This window comes from Macaca mulatta, chromosome 19 (genome assembly GCF_049350105.2).
Source record: "Macaca mulatta isolate MMU2019108-1 chromosome 19, T2T-MMU8v2.0, whole genome shotgun sequence".
NCBI classification, from domain to species: Eukaryota; Metazoa; Chordata; class Mammalia; order Primates; family Cercopithecidae; genus Macaca; species Macaca mulatta.
In genome coordinates, this window is record NC_133424.1 from 12316773 (window position 1) to 12330919 (window position 14147).

A 14147-nucleotide genomic window follows, 5' to 3' on the forward strand; every position below is an offset into this window, starting at 1 on the left:
TTCAGCCTTGGCAACTATTCTTTTATTGAACATCAGTGACAGAAAAATGCTTGATTTAGGAGGAAGCTTTCCCTTACTCCCCCACTGCACCGCGGAACTCAGCAAAGGTGAGCCAGCCACAGAGCGTAACACTGTGGCTGGGACACATGTCCGTGTCTGTTTCACATACGTGGGCATCTGTGCCACAAGGGTCACGTGGCACCACAGTTCATCAGCTGTGCTTCCCCTTCCTGCCCTGCTGCAGCGCCACAGGTCGGAGGAAAAGCCTCTCTGTGAGTAGGGTCCCAGCAGGGCCCACCCACCAACAGTGGGGATCGGGCCTTAGAGCTGGGCAGTCATGGGAGTTCAGGGCCTGGCTCGCCTCGGTAGGCTGGTCTTAAAGAGGGACTTGCCCGAGGCTTCGATGTAAGTGACAGTCATCTCTTTGGAGCTGATCTCCACATAGGCAAAGCCACCCAGTGAGTCTTCAGTCCCATAGTGGAAGCGCAGATAGCCGTTGGGGACCTTGCGCTGGTGCCGCTTCGAGGGGTCCATGAAATTCCCAGCCCCACTCAGCACATAGCCCACGCCGTTCTCATCCTGCAGGTACTGAGGATAGAGGACAAGGGGTCAGTGGAGACCCAGCTTTGAGCAGGGGCCTGCCTAAGGTCCAGGGCTTGATCTGGCCCTAACCACAGAGTCACCTTGAGGTATGTAACAACTCCTGGCTTCAATTTCCCAACTGTTAGGAGTGTATTAATCCTATTTCATAGGTAGAGCAATTAGTTAAGAAATTGGTGACCAGGTGTGGTGGCTCATGCCTGTGATCCCAGCACTTTGGGAGGCTGAGGCGGGTGGATTGCTTGAGCCCAGGAATTTGAGACCAGCCTGGGCAACACAGTGAGACCTTGCCTCGACAAAAAAATTCACAAGGACTGGGCACGGTGGCCCACACCTGTAATCCCAGCATTTTGGAAGGCCAAGGCTGGCAGATCACTTGAGGTCAGGAGTTCGAGACCAGCCTGGCCAACATGGTGAAACCCCGTCTCCACTAAAATATAAAAATTAGCAGGGTGTGGTGGCGTATGCTTGTAATCCCAGCTACTCAGGAGACTGAGACAAGAGAATCACTTGAACCCAGGAGGCGGAGGTTGCAGTGAGTTGAGATCGTGCCACTGCACTCCCTCTCAAGAAAAAAAAAAAAGCCAAAATTAGCTGCGTGTGGTGGCACACGCCTGTAGTGTCAGCTACTCTGGAGGCTGAGGTGTGAGGATCACCTGAGCCCGGGAGATTGAAGCTGCAGAAAGCCCTGATTGCACCACTGCACTCCAGCCTGGGTGAAAAATAGTGAGACCTTGTCTCAAAAAAAAAAAAAAGAAAGAAATTGTCAAGTCAAAGATATTATTCTGGCTTTGGAGTGTTTTCCTGGTTAGACAGCAAGATTTGAGGGACAGTCTAGACATTCTGAAGGCCACAGGAGCCCCTCAAACAGCCCCAGCCATGTGGACATCAGCTGGGATGGGGGCCCCCTCACCCAGCTCCCACCCTGCCCACAGGACCCTCACCTGCAGATTGTGATCGTGGCCGCACAGGTAGGCGGTGACCCTGTATGTGGCCAGCAGTGGTCGTAGCTGCTTGACCAGGCAGTGGGTAGGCCCGTGCTCGGCTATGGACCACACGGGGTAATGGCCGGCCACCAGCACATAGTCCTCCCTGGCTGCTGCCAGCTGTTTCTTGAGCCAGGACAGCTGTGTGCGGGCCAGCTTCACGTCTCGGGGCCTCTCAGGCTGCTGACTGAGGAAGTCATCTGAGTTGCCACATAGTGTCACTGTGTCCAGCATAAAAATGGCCACAGACACATTGGTCCGTGGGATCTTGAAGCGCAGGCGGTAGAAAGGGCTGGGGAAGTTCCTGTGGAGGGGATAGAGGTCGTGGGTGCACATCTTGGGTGCAGAAGTCCCAGGGTCAGCTCAAGCCACAGGGCCCCTGTGTCCCCGCTGTGGAGGATCTGGGGGAGGCAGGGCTGAGGGTGGCTCACCAGCGCTTGGAGATCTTAGAGTAGGCAATCTGGGCAGAGACGTTGCCGAGGTGGTCATGGTTTCCAGCCAGCACGTACCAGGGCACGTTGCGAAGGGAGCGGTCAGAGAATACGTCCTCAAAGGTCTCCTGTAGCAAACAGATAGGGCAGGCCCCTTCCCTGGGGTCATTGGCTACCCTGATCCTCCTACCAAGTCAGGGGCCAGGGGTAAGGGAGACATGGAATGTTCCCGGCACCCAAAGGTGCCCCATCACCTTCCCTCTGCCCTCTCCAAAAGAAGGTCACTAGGTAAGGTGGCTTCTCCCCACTGTCCGCCCCCACCTTCTGCCCCACTCTGTTGGGCACAGACCTGGAACCTCTTGTCATTGACGTCTTGTACACCAGTGAAGTAAAAATTGTCCCCTAGAGAAAGGATGAAGTCTGCACCCAGGATCTGCACGGTCCGAGCGATCTCCTTGGCATTGGCCATTTCCCGGGCCGTGTGGAATGGGGCATTGGGGACCCCTCCCCAGTCGCCCACGGCTACAAATCGCAGGGCAGGGGTGGCACCATCAGCCAGGGAGGGTAGCAACAAGGCTTGTAGGAAGAGCAGCGCTGTCCACATGTCCATCTGGGAGAAGAGAGACAAGCATAGGTGGCCCGGGCTGTGACAAGGGCAAGGAGGCCTTGAGACCCCCGCCTGCCCTGAGATAGTGGGAGACCGCTTGCTACAGGCTGCCCCTGCGGGAACCCCTTGGTGCCCTAGTTCTCAGGACACGGCTGCACAAGCTGGCTTAGGGTAGGGGGGGGTGATCTGTGAGAGGGCAAGCTGCACCAAGATGGCCTCGCAGGCCTGTTTCACCCTCCTTCCACCTAGCCTGCCCAGCACTCACCCTGGGGGAGACACAGGCCAGTCACTGGAGGCTCTGAGAGGCTGGTGGGCTCCAGGGCAGAACTGCTGGTCCCTGAGCCTTTATTCCCTGGGGAGGAAGTGGATCATTCGTGAGGATGATGCAGTTTCTCCGAGGGCTGTCCCGGGAGCCCTCCCCTTGGGTCATGTGAGCCCTGCCTGGACTTCCCTGGAGCAGGACACGGGATTGGGGTGGGGGTGGGAGGATCTGGGCACACGTGTGCAGCAGCCTCGGCCCACACAGCCTCCAGGTCAACCTGCAGGGTCCTGTTTGTGCTGTGGGCTTGACATGTCCTGGGTATCTCGGTGTGTCTGTGTATCTGAGTGTCAGTATGTGTGTGTGATGCTTGAGAGGCTGTGGCTGCGATTACCCAAGACACATCTGCACCTTCTTTCTCTGAGTAAGGGCTTGCCTGTGTATGTCTGGGTGTGTCTTGCTTCCTGCGTGCAGCTGAGCATACCTACCTGGGCCTCGGCTCTGTACCTGACCGGGTTGCTGCAAACCTGTACGCCCAGCCTGTGTGGCCTGTCTGCGATGCACGCCTGCGTTCTCACGTGGCACTGGGTGGGAATCCCTACGGATGGAGTTTTGTGTGTGTCCATGTGTGTGCCTGGGTTGCGTCTCTAGGGTGAGTTGCGTGTGTGGTGTGGGATGTGTGTTTGACATCTGAGTGCAGCACTCTGTGTGTGTCCCTGTCCTCCCCCTGCCCTCTCTCCACCCCACAGATAAACACCAACGGGCCTCCCTTTTCCAGGAAGTCCTGCCCACACCCTCCCCTCCCCCCAGACTCCCATTCCTGCAGGAGGAACCAGGCAGGAGGCAGCTAGCTGGTGACAGCACGCGTGACCGCAGACCTCTGACCCTCATGGTCTAGGCAGCTGTCTGCAGGCCCTCCAGGGGACCGCAGCCTCGGGGAACAGGAGGCCCTGCACCTGCGGCCGGTCAGACCTGCTCCTCACCTTCCTGCCTGCCTCCTCGGTGCTGGGCGCCACCGAGACACGTCCGCGAACGTTCACGAGTCCCTTCAGTCCCTGCGAGGGCGGACCCGAGAGAGAGCCCTCATTCAACGCCGAGGCCACTGGCTCAGAGATCTCCCCGGGTCACCCTGCGAAGTACTTGTTCCCCCCTATCCCCCGCCTTGCAGCAGCGACCAAGGGGAAGGAAGTGGGTGATGAGGGCAGGCGGAGACCCCTCCCACGGGGCTGCGCGTATCTCACCTGCCGTCGGCGGGGCGGGCGCTGCGGCCGGTGCCCAGCTGCAGATCCGCAGGCGATCGCATTCCTGGGCGGCCCCAGCTTTAAGCAGGTAGCGGCCGATTCGTCCTCCTCGAGGGCTCGGGGCTGGCCCAGGTGAGCCCCGGGGGGGAGGGCGGGCGCCTCGGCTTCCCCGCCCCGGAACCCGCACCGCCCAGAGCCGCCACGCCTCCTTGCTGTGGGCTCCGCATCTGTAAAATGGGCCAATGAACCCGGGAGGTCGGCTCAGACCCACCGACTGCAGCTGCAGCTGTACCAGAAGGGATGGCCAGGGGGGCCGATTTCATCCTTTTCCTCCCTCCATGCCAACCAGGAGCCTCCATCTGCCTGGGACCCTTTGGGGGTACCCATGGGCCCACAGCCCCAGGGCCACAGCACTGGGTGGGGTTTCAGCCAGCCCTGGGGCCAAGCTCTTGTAAGGTCTGTCATCATCTTCAGCCTCAGTCTCCTGGTTATTTAATTAATTAATTTATTTATTTATTTTTGAGACAGAGTCTTGCTCTGTCGCCCAGGCTGGAGTGCAGTGGGCTATCTCAGCTCACTGCAAGCTCCGCCTCCCAGGTTCATGCCATTCTCCTGCCTCAGCCTCCTGAATAGCTGGGACTACAGGTGCCCGCCACCACGGCCTGCTAATTTTTTGTATTTTTAGTAGAGACGGGGTTTCACCACGTTAGCCAGGATGATCTCCATCTCCTGACCTCGTGATCCGCCTGCCTTGGCCTCCCAAAGTGCTGGGATTACAGGTATGAGCCACTGCGCCCGGCCTTTTTTTTTTTTTTTTTTTTTTTTGAGACAGTTTTGTTCTCCTTGCCCAGGCTGGAGTGCAGTGGCGCAATCTCGGCTCACCACAACCTCCGCCTCCCGGGTACAAGCGATTCTCCTGCCTCAGCCTCCCAAGTAGCTGTGATTACAAGCTTGTACCACCACACCCAGCTAATTTTATATTTTTAGTAGAGACGGGGTTTCTCCATGTAGGCCAGGCTGGTTTCTAACTCCCGACCTCAGGTGATCTGCCCACCTCAGCCTCCCAAAGTGCTGGGATTACAGGCGTGAGCCACTGTGTCCGGCTGGTCTCCTGTTTTTTAAAAAACTTACTATTTAGCTGGGCGCGGTGGCTCACGCCTGTAATCCCAGCACTTTGGGAGGCCGAGGTGAGCAGATCACCTGAGGTCAAGTGTTCCAGACTAGCCTGGGCAACATGGCGAAATCTCATCTCTACTAAAAAGACAAAAATTAGCTGGAGGTGCTCCCTTGAACCCAGGAGACAGAGGTTGCAGTGAACTGAGATCGTGCTACTGCACTCCAACCCAGGAAGAGGAAGGAGGTTGCACTGAGCCAAGATCATGCCACTCCAGCCTGGGCGACAGAGCAAGACCCTGTCCCCAAAAAACAGAAAAAAAAAAAAAAAGAAAGAAATCTGAAGCAATTATGACCAAATGTTAACATCTGTTTCTTCACGTGGTGGGTACAGGCATGCTTTGGAAGCTTCTGTGCTTCCTGTATTTTGAGATCACACAAAATTATGTTTATTATCTTATTGTGCTACATGATCTTTGTAGAAAAGTTGGTAAATTCTGGAATGCACAAAGAAAAAGATTGTAATAGGCCGGGCGTGTTGGCTCACGCCTGTAATCCCAGCACTTTGGGAGGCCGAGGCGGGTGGATCACGAGGTCAGGAGATTGACACCATCCTGGCTAACACGGTGAAACCCCGTCTCTACTAAAAATACAAAAAATTAGCTGGGTGTGGTGGCGGGTGCCTGTAGTCCCAGCTACTTGGGAGACTGAGGCAGGAGAATGATGTGAATCCGGGAGGAGGAGCTTGCAGTGAGCCGAGATGGCTCCACTGTACTGCAGCCTGGGCGACAGAGCGAGACTCTGTCTTTAAAAAAAAAAAGAAACGATTATAATAGTCAGAAATGCCGCTGCCCAGAGAGACAGTATCCATTAATTTTTCTCTGCCTATGTTTGTCTTCAGAAAAATGGGATACTATTGGCACTATTTTATAACTTTTTAATTTGTATTAGCACTTTCTATATTTTTTAAATTGATAAAGCTGGCCAAGCGTGGTGGCTCAGGCCTGTAAACCCAGCCAATGTGGGAGGATCGTTTGAGCCTAGGAGTTCAGGACCGGCTTGGGCAACATGGCGAGACCACATCACTACAAAAAACATAACAAAATTAGCCAGGCATGGTGGTGCACACCTGTGGTTCCAGCTACTCAGGAAGCTGAGATGGAGGATCACTTGAGCCTGGGAGTGTGAGGCTACAATGAGCTACGATTGCACCACTGGCCTTCAGCCTGGGCAACACAGCTAGACTGTTGTCTCAGAGAGAGAGAGAGCACATAATGAAAAAGATAAGCCTGATCTTGTATAGAACATGTAATAAAATCTGTGGGTTCTTAGCCATCTCTCTCTGGTCTCCTCCAGGGTTCTGAATAAGCTCTTCTCTCTCTATTCACCCAGGAGAACTCTCTTCTGCTGATTTTCTGTGGGGCTAGATCAGGATGTGACTCAAAATCTCCCTCCACCTCCACCCTTGCCTATTTTCCCAACATCAGTGTCAATCTCAGATGTCAACAACCCCACGAGTGAGTTCCTCCTTTTGCCAGTACATCCAGGTCCTGTTCTCCGCTGCCGTCCCTACCCAATCCCTTTCCTTCCTTCCTCCTGCCAATCCTGCTCTCCCTGTTTCTTGCTCCTCTGACCTCCTCCGCATTGCTTGACTGTCTCAGATACACTCTGGCCTCAGGGTCTTGGCACTTTCTCTTCCGCCTGCCTGGAGGGGTCTTCCTTAGTCAGATACTGAGGTCACCCATTGTGTTCAAGTTCCTTTAATTTATCTGAAAAGAGGCTGGGCATGGTGGCTCCCGCCTGTAATCCCAGCACTTTGGGAGTCCAAGCCGGGTGGATCACTTGAGGCCAGGAGTTCGAGACCAGCCTGGCCAACATGGTGAAACCCTATCTCTACAAAAATACAAAAATTAGCCAGGCGTGGTGGCACAAACCTGTGGTCCCAGCTACTCAGAAGGTTGAGGCAGGAGAATTGCTTGACCCTGGGAGGCGGAGGCTTCAGTGAGCCAAGATTGTGCCACTGAACTCTAGACTGGGTGACAGAGTGAGACTCTGTCTCAAAAAAAAAAAAAAAAAAAAAGATAATTTATCTGAAATTATCTGAAATGCACCACCCTGCCCCCATCATTGTCTGACTCTCCTGTTGCTGTCGTTTTCTCTGCAGCACTTACCACTGCTTGAGAAAACTACCCACTCGTTTATCTTGCTTTCAATTTATCTTGCTTTCAGTCTGTCTTCTGTTAATGAAAGCTTTGTTTTTTTCTTTTTCTTTTTTTAAAACAGAGTCACAGGCTGGAGAGCAGTGATGCGATCACAGCTCACTGCAGACTCACCTTCTGGGCTCAAGTGATCCTCCCACGCCCCTCAGCCTCCTGAGGATTGAGACTACAGGCACACACCACCACACCCAGCTAGTTTTTGTATTTTTTGTAGAGACAGGGATTTGTCACCTTGCCCAGGCTGCTCTTGAACTCCTGAGTTCAAGCAATCCTCCCACCTCAGCCCCCCAAAGTGCTGGGATTACAGGAGTGAGTCAGTGCACCTGGCCTGTTTATTTAAAAAATTAACATTCACTCTCAGTTTATTGGCTAAGTTTAGAAGTGGTATCAGAAAGTCTAAGAGAACTTCTTGTTCTCCTTTTATTTGTATGTTTGCACTGTAGATTTTTAAAAACTGCTAAGGACTTCTCAAGGTGTTTACTTGGTGGAGACATTTAAAAAGATTCAATAGGCCGGGTGCGGTGGCTCAGTCTGTAATCCCAGCACTTTGGGAAGCTGAGGCAGGCAGATCATGAGGTCAGGAGATCGAGACCATCCTGGCTAACATGGTGAAACCCCGTCTCTACTAAAAATATGAAAAATTCCCTAGGTGTGGTGGCACGCACCTGTAGTCCCAGCTACTTGGGAGGCGGAGGCAGGAGAATCGCTTGAACCCAGGAGGCGGAGGTTGCTGTGAGCTGAGATCGCACCACTGTACTCTGGCCTGGGTGACAGAGCAAGACTCTGTCTCAAAAAAAAAAAAAAAAAAAAAATTTAAAAGATTAAAGAATAAGCTGGCACAGTGGCTCACACCTGTCATCCCAACACTTTTTGTAGAGACTTCATCTCTTAAAAAAAAAAATTAGCTGGGCGTGGTTGTGTGTACCTGTAGCCCAGCTACTCGGGAGGCTGAGGTGGGAGGATTGCTCAGGAAGTCGAGGCTGCAGTGAACCGTGATTGCACCACTGCACTCCAGTCTGGGCGACAGCTGAGATACTGTCTCTAAATAGTAATAATAATAATTATAATAGTAGTAAAAGAGTATAGAATAAAATGTATCACACTTGTAAAATGTTAATTTAAATCCACTAAACTTATAAACAGACCCAAAGATACATCCAATGACCTTTTTTTTTTTTGGGGGGGGGACAGAGTCTTGCTTTGTCACCCAGGCAGACTGGAGTGCAGTGGCACGATCTTGGCTCACTGCAAGCTCCGCCTCCCAGGTTCATGCCATTCTCCTGCCTCAGCCTCCCAAGTAGCTGGGACTATAGGTGCCCACCACTACGCCTGGCTAATTTTTTGTATTTTTTTGGTAGAGATGGAGTTTCACTGTATTAGCCAGGATGGTCTCAATCTCCTGACCTCGTGATCCGTCTGCTTCAGCCTCCCAGAGTGCTGGGATTACAGGCATGAGCCAGTGACCTCTTAAAGTGATATTTTTCTTTTTTTTTGAGATGGAGTGTCACTCACTCTGTCACCACCCAGGTTGGACTGCAGTGGTGTGATCTTCAGCTCACCACAACCTCCATCTCCCGGGTTCAAGAGATTCTCCTGCCTCAGCCTCCTGAGTAGCTGGGATTACAGGTGTGTGCCACCATGCCCAGCTAATCTTTTTTCTATTTTTAGTAGAGATGGGGGGTTTCATCATGTTGGCCAGGATGGTCTGGAACTCCTGACCTCAAGTGATCCATCTGCCTTGGCATCCCAAAGTACTGGGATCACAGGCCTGAGGCCAGGCCTCGAATTAATTTTTTGATGTTTCCCTGTGCCAGGTGTATAAGTAACGTGTTAGTTGTGATTGTAACTAAATAAAGCCTTAAGGGAAACTGTGTTTCTAAATTTCTAAATTGACTACACATTTACAAAGGAACCCACAAAGATGGATTTTTGGGCCAGGGGCAGTGGCTCACGCCTGTAGTCCCAGCACTTTGGGAGGCTAAGGAGGGTGGATTGCCTGAGCCCAGGAATTCAAGACCAGCCTGGGCAACAAGGTGAAACCCTGTCTCTACTAAAATGCAAAAAAATTAGCTGGACGTGGCGGTGGGCACCTGTAATACCAGCTACTTGGGAGGCTGAGGCAGGAGAATCGCTTGAACCCAGGAGGCAGAGGTTGCAGTCAGCCGAGATCATGCCACTGCACTCCAGCCTGGGTGACAGAGTGAGACTTGATTTCCAAAAAAAAAAAAAAAAAAAAAATCCATCTTTTTTGGGGTCCCAAGCCTTCAAAATTCCAAACACTGTCATGAGTTAGTTTGATTTGAGGAACCAAAAATTGGCCTTTGTGGCTGGAGCAGAGTCAGCAAGGGGGAAGTGAGTCCGGAAGGTTGAGTCTGCAAGGTTGAGGGCAAGGAAGAGAGAAGGGAGTGGGTGAGGCAGGTTGCGTGAGCTCTTGGGGGCTGCAAGGAAGAGAGAAGGGAGTGGGTGGGGCAGGTTGCGTGAGCTCTTGGGGGCTGCAAGGAAGGGACCTTTTATCTGGGTCGGGTGGGAGCCACAGAGGGTTCTAATCAGAGGGACAGATCTGACTTAGATTTTGCATAATGTCCCCCAGCTGTGGGCTGTGGGCATGGGCTGCTGAATAGGTGGTTTAGGTGGGCAAAGATGAATCACGTTGTCCCCCACCCTTTAAAAATTAAAAGACAGGGCCTGGCGCGATGGCTCACGCCTGTAATCCCAGCACTTTGGGAGGCAGAGGTGGGCGGATCCCCTGAGGTCAGGTGTTTGAGACCAGCCTGACCAACAAGGGGAAACCCTGTCTCTACTAAAAATACCAAAAAATTAGCCCTGCGTGGTAGCAGGCGCCTGTAATTCCATCTACTCGGGAGGCTGAGGCAGGAGAGTCGCTTGAACCCGGGAGGCGGAGGTTGCAGTGAGCCAAGATCATGCCACTGCACTCCGGCCTGGGCTACAAGAGCAAGACTGTCTCAAATAATAATAATAATAATAATAATAGGCCGGGTACGATGGCTCACACCTGTAATCCCAGCACTTTGGGAGGTTGAGGTGCGTGGATCATGAGGTCAGGAGTTCAAGACCAGCCTTGTCAACATGGTGAAATCTATCTCTACTAAAAATACAAAACTTAGCTGGGCATGGTGGCTCGTTCCTGTAATCTCAGCTACTCAGGAGGCTGAGGCAGGAGAATCGCTTGAACCAGGACCCAGGAGGTGGAGGTGAGGTTGCAGTGAGCCGAGATTGTGCCAGTGCACTCCAGCCTGGGCTACAGAGCGAGACTCCGTCTCAAATAATAATAATAATAAATTAATAATAGTAATTGGCCGGGCGCGGTGGCTCAAGCCTGTAATCCCAGCACTTTGGGAGGCCGAGACGGGCGGATCACGAGGTCAGGAGATCGAGACCATCCTGGCTAACCCGGTGAAACCCCATCTCTACTAAAAAATACAAAAAAAACTAGCCGGACGAGGTGGCGGGCGCCTGTAGTCCAGCTACTCGGGAGGCTGAGGCAGGAGAATGGCGTAAACCCGGGAGGCGGAGCTTGCAGTGAGCTGAGATCCGGCCACTGCACTCCAGCCTGGGCGACAGAGCGAGACTCCATCTCAAAAAATAATAATAATAAAAATAAAAATAATAGTAATCAACTAAAATTAAAAGACAGGCTTGGCATGGTGGCTCACACCTGCAATCACAACACTTTGGGAAGCTAAGGCAGGAGGATCACTCGAGCCCAGGAGTTTGAAACAGGCTGGGTGACATAGTGAGACCCCATCTGAATTTTTTTTAAAGATTAAAAAGGCAGAGCCTCTCTGCTCCTCCCATTTGACAGACAGCCACATCTTTTCATGCAGTGAAAAAGGCATGTCCCTGAGACACTGTGGTGAAGGTGAAGGCAGGAGTAAACGGATTTGGCCATATTGGGTGCCTGGTCACCAGGGCACCAGAGCTGCTTTTAACTCTGGTAGAATGGATGTTGTCACCTCAGTGACCCCTTCATTGACCTCAACTACGTGGTCTACATGTTCCAATATGATTCCACCCATGGCAAGTTCCACGGCACCATCAAGGCTGAGAAGTGGGCTGGGTATGGTGGCTCATGCCTGTAATCTCAGCTACTTAGGAGGCTGAGGTGGGAGGATCACTTGAGACCAGGAGTTCAGAACCAGCCTAGGCAACATAGGGAGATCCTCTCTCTAAAAAAAAAAAAAAAAAAAAAGAGGGAGAAAGAGAAGGGAAACTTGTCATCAATAGGAAATGGGAATCTCATCCTCCTCTTCCAGAAGCCAGATCCCAGCAAAATCAAATTGGGTGATGATGCTGGAGCTGGTTTTGTCATGGAGTCCACCACCAGCATCTTCACTATCATGGAGAAGGCTGGGGCTCGCTTAGAGGGGGCAGCCAAAAGGATCATCATCTCTGCCCCTCTGCCCGTGCCCCCATGTTTGTGATGGACGTGAACCATGAGAGGTACAAAAACCCCATGATTGTCAGCAATGCCTCCTGCACAACCAACTGCTTACTACCCGGCCAAGGTCATCCATGACAACGTTTTCTTGGTTTGGTTTTCTTTCTTTCTTTCTTTCTTTCTTTCTTTCTTTCTTTCTTTCTTTCTTTCTTTCTTTCTTTCTTTCTTTCCTTCCTTCCTTCCTTCCTTCCTTCCTTCCTTCCTTCCTTCCTTCCTTCCTTCCTTCCTTCCTTCCTTCCTTCCTTTTAAATGGGGATGGAGGCCAAGTGCATTGACTCATGCCTATAATCCCAACACTTTGGGAAGCTGAGGTGGGAGGATCACTTGAGCCTAGGAGTTCAACACCAGCCTGGGCAACATAGCAAGACTCTGTCTCTACAAAAAGTTAAAAAAAAAAATTATCCAGGCGTGGTGGGGTGTGTCCCAGCTACTTGAGAGGATGAGGTGGGACGGTAGCTTGAGCTTGGGAGGTTGAGGCTGCAGTAAGCCGGGATCGTGCCACTGCACTCCAGCCTGGGTGATGGAGTGAGACCCTATTTCTTTCTTTCTTTTTTTTTTTCGAGACGGAGTCTCGCTGTGTCACCCAGGCTGGAGTGCAGTGGCATGGTCTCAGCTCACTGCAAGCTCTGCCTCCTGGAGTGAGACCCTATTTCATAAATAAATAGAGACAGGGGTCTCACTTTGTTGCCCAGGCTGGTCTTAAACTCCTGGACTCAAGCGATCCTCCCACCTTGGCCTCTCAAAGTGCTGAGATTACAGGCTGAGCCACTGACCCTGGTCATCCATGACAACTTTGGCATCATGGAGGGGCTCGTGACCACAGCCCCTCTGGGAAATTGGCATGAGAAGCATCATCTCTGCATCTACTGGTGCGGCCAAGGCTGTGGGCAAATTACTGCACTGAACAGGAAGCTCACTGGCACAGCCTTCCAGAGAGTCCCTGCCGCCAATGTGTTGGTGGTTGACCCGATCTGCTGTCTGGAGAAAACTGCCAGATATGATGACCTCAAGAAGGTGGTGAAGCAGGCATTGGGGGCCCCCTCAAGGGCATCCCAGGCTACACTAAGGACAAGGTTGTCTCCTCTGCCTTTATTTTAAAATTATATATATTTTTTGATACGGAGTCTTGCTCTGTTGCCCAAGCTGGAGTGCAGTGGCACGATCTTGGCTCACTGCAACCTCCGCCTCCTGGTTCAAGTGATTGATTCTCCTGCCTCAGCCTCCTGAGTAGCTGGGATTACAGGTGCACACCACCACGCCCAGCTAATTTTTTGTATTTTTAGTAGAGACAGAGTTTCACCATGTTAGCCAGGCTGGTCTCTCGAAATCCTGACCTCAAGTGATCCACCTGCCTCGGCCTCCCAAAGTGCTGGGATTACAGGTGTGAGCCACCGTGCCCGGCCGTCTCCTCCAACTTTAACAGTGACACTCATCCTTCTACCTTCTGTGCTAGGGCTGGCATTGCCCTTGATGACACTTTGTCAAGTTCATTTCCTGGTATGACAATGAATTTGGCTTCAGCAACAAGGTGGTGGTCCACACTGTCTCCAGGGACTAAGACCCTCAGACCAGAAGCCCCAGTGAGAGTATGAGAGGAAGATAGAGGCCTTCAGCTGCTCAGGAGTCCCTGCTGCACTCAGCCCCCTGCCACACTGAGAATTTCCCTAAGACACAGTTTCCGTGCCAGACCCCCTGAAGAACAGGGAGGGGCATATCAGTAAAGCAATAAAGTCCTCTGTACTCAACAAAAAAAAAAAAAAAAATTACTCATGCCTGTAATCCCAGCATTTCCGGAGGCTCAGTGGGGAGGATTGCTTGAGCCTAGGAGTTTGAGACCAACCTGGGCAATATAGTGAGACCTCGTCTCTGTTACAGACAGATGATAGATGGATGGATAGAAGATAGATTAGATAGATGATAGATAGATAGATAGATAGATAGATAGATAGATAGATAGATAGATAGATAGATAGATAGATAGATAGAAAAATTAGGTGGGTGCCTTGGGCAGGGAAGTCCTTAGGGATGCTCTGCTGTTCCCGCAGCCTGAGCGCCTTTTTCAGACGCTTTTACCTGTCCACTGCTGCCCCTGAGTGGCCACAGCCTGAACTGCAGCACCGTCGGCAGAACCAGTTTCCCTTCTGTAGAACAAATGAATGCTCCTTCCAGCCCCTCTTGCTACTAGGCCTGTGCAGGGCATGGACAGATTCTACAGCGGATCCAGCCAGCGAC

At 52.1% G+C, this 14147-nt stretch overlaps 1 protein-coding gene and 1 pseudogene across 9 annotated transcripts in view; one reads left to right on the forward strand and one right to left on the reverse strand.

Moving 5' to 3' along the window:
• The window catches only part of ACP5 (acid phosphatase 5, tartrate resistant), a 17367-nt gene continuing 3220 nt past the window's right edge, over nucleotides 1-14147 (reverse strand). Inside the window, exons 1-8 of one of the 9 annotated variants that reach the window (XM_077976484.1) lie at nucleotides 8382-8498; nucleotides 4125-4351; nucleotides 3867-3938; nucleotides 2890-2976; nucleotides 2367-2627; nucleotides 2018-2145; nucleotides 1545-1890; nucleotides 1-588 (exon numbers count right to left, since the gene is read on the reverse strand). In XM_077976484.1, the coding sequence (XP_077832610.1) occupies nucleotides 346-588; nucleotides 1545-1890; nucleotides 2018-2145; nucleotides 2367-2627 (978 nt within the window). In that variant the 5' untranslated portion in view covers nucleotides 2890-2976; nucleotides 3867-3938; nucleotides 4125-4351; nucleotides 8382-8498 and the 3' untranslated portion in view covers nucleotides 1-345. 9 annotated transcript variants of the gene reach the window in all.
• Nucleotides 2836-13538, forward strand: LOC100425082 (glyceraldehyde-3-phosphate dehydrogenase-like; annotated as a pseudogene).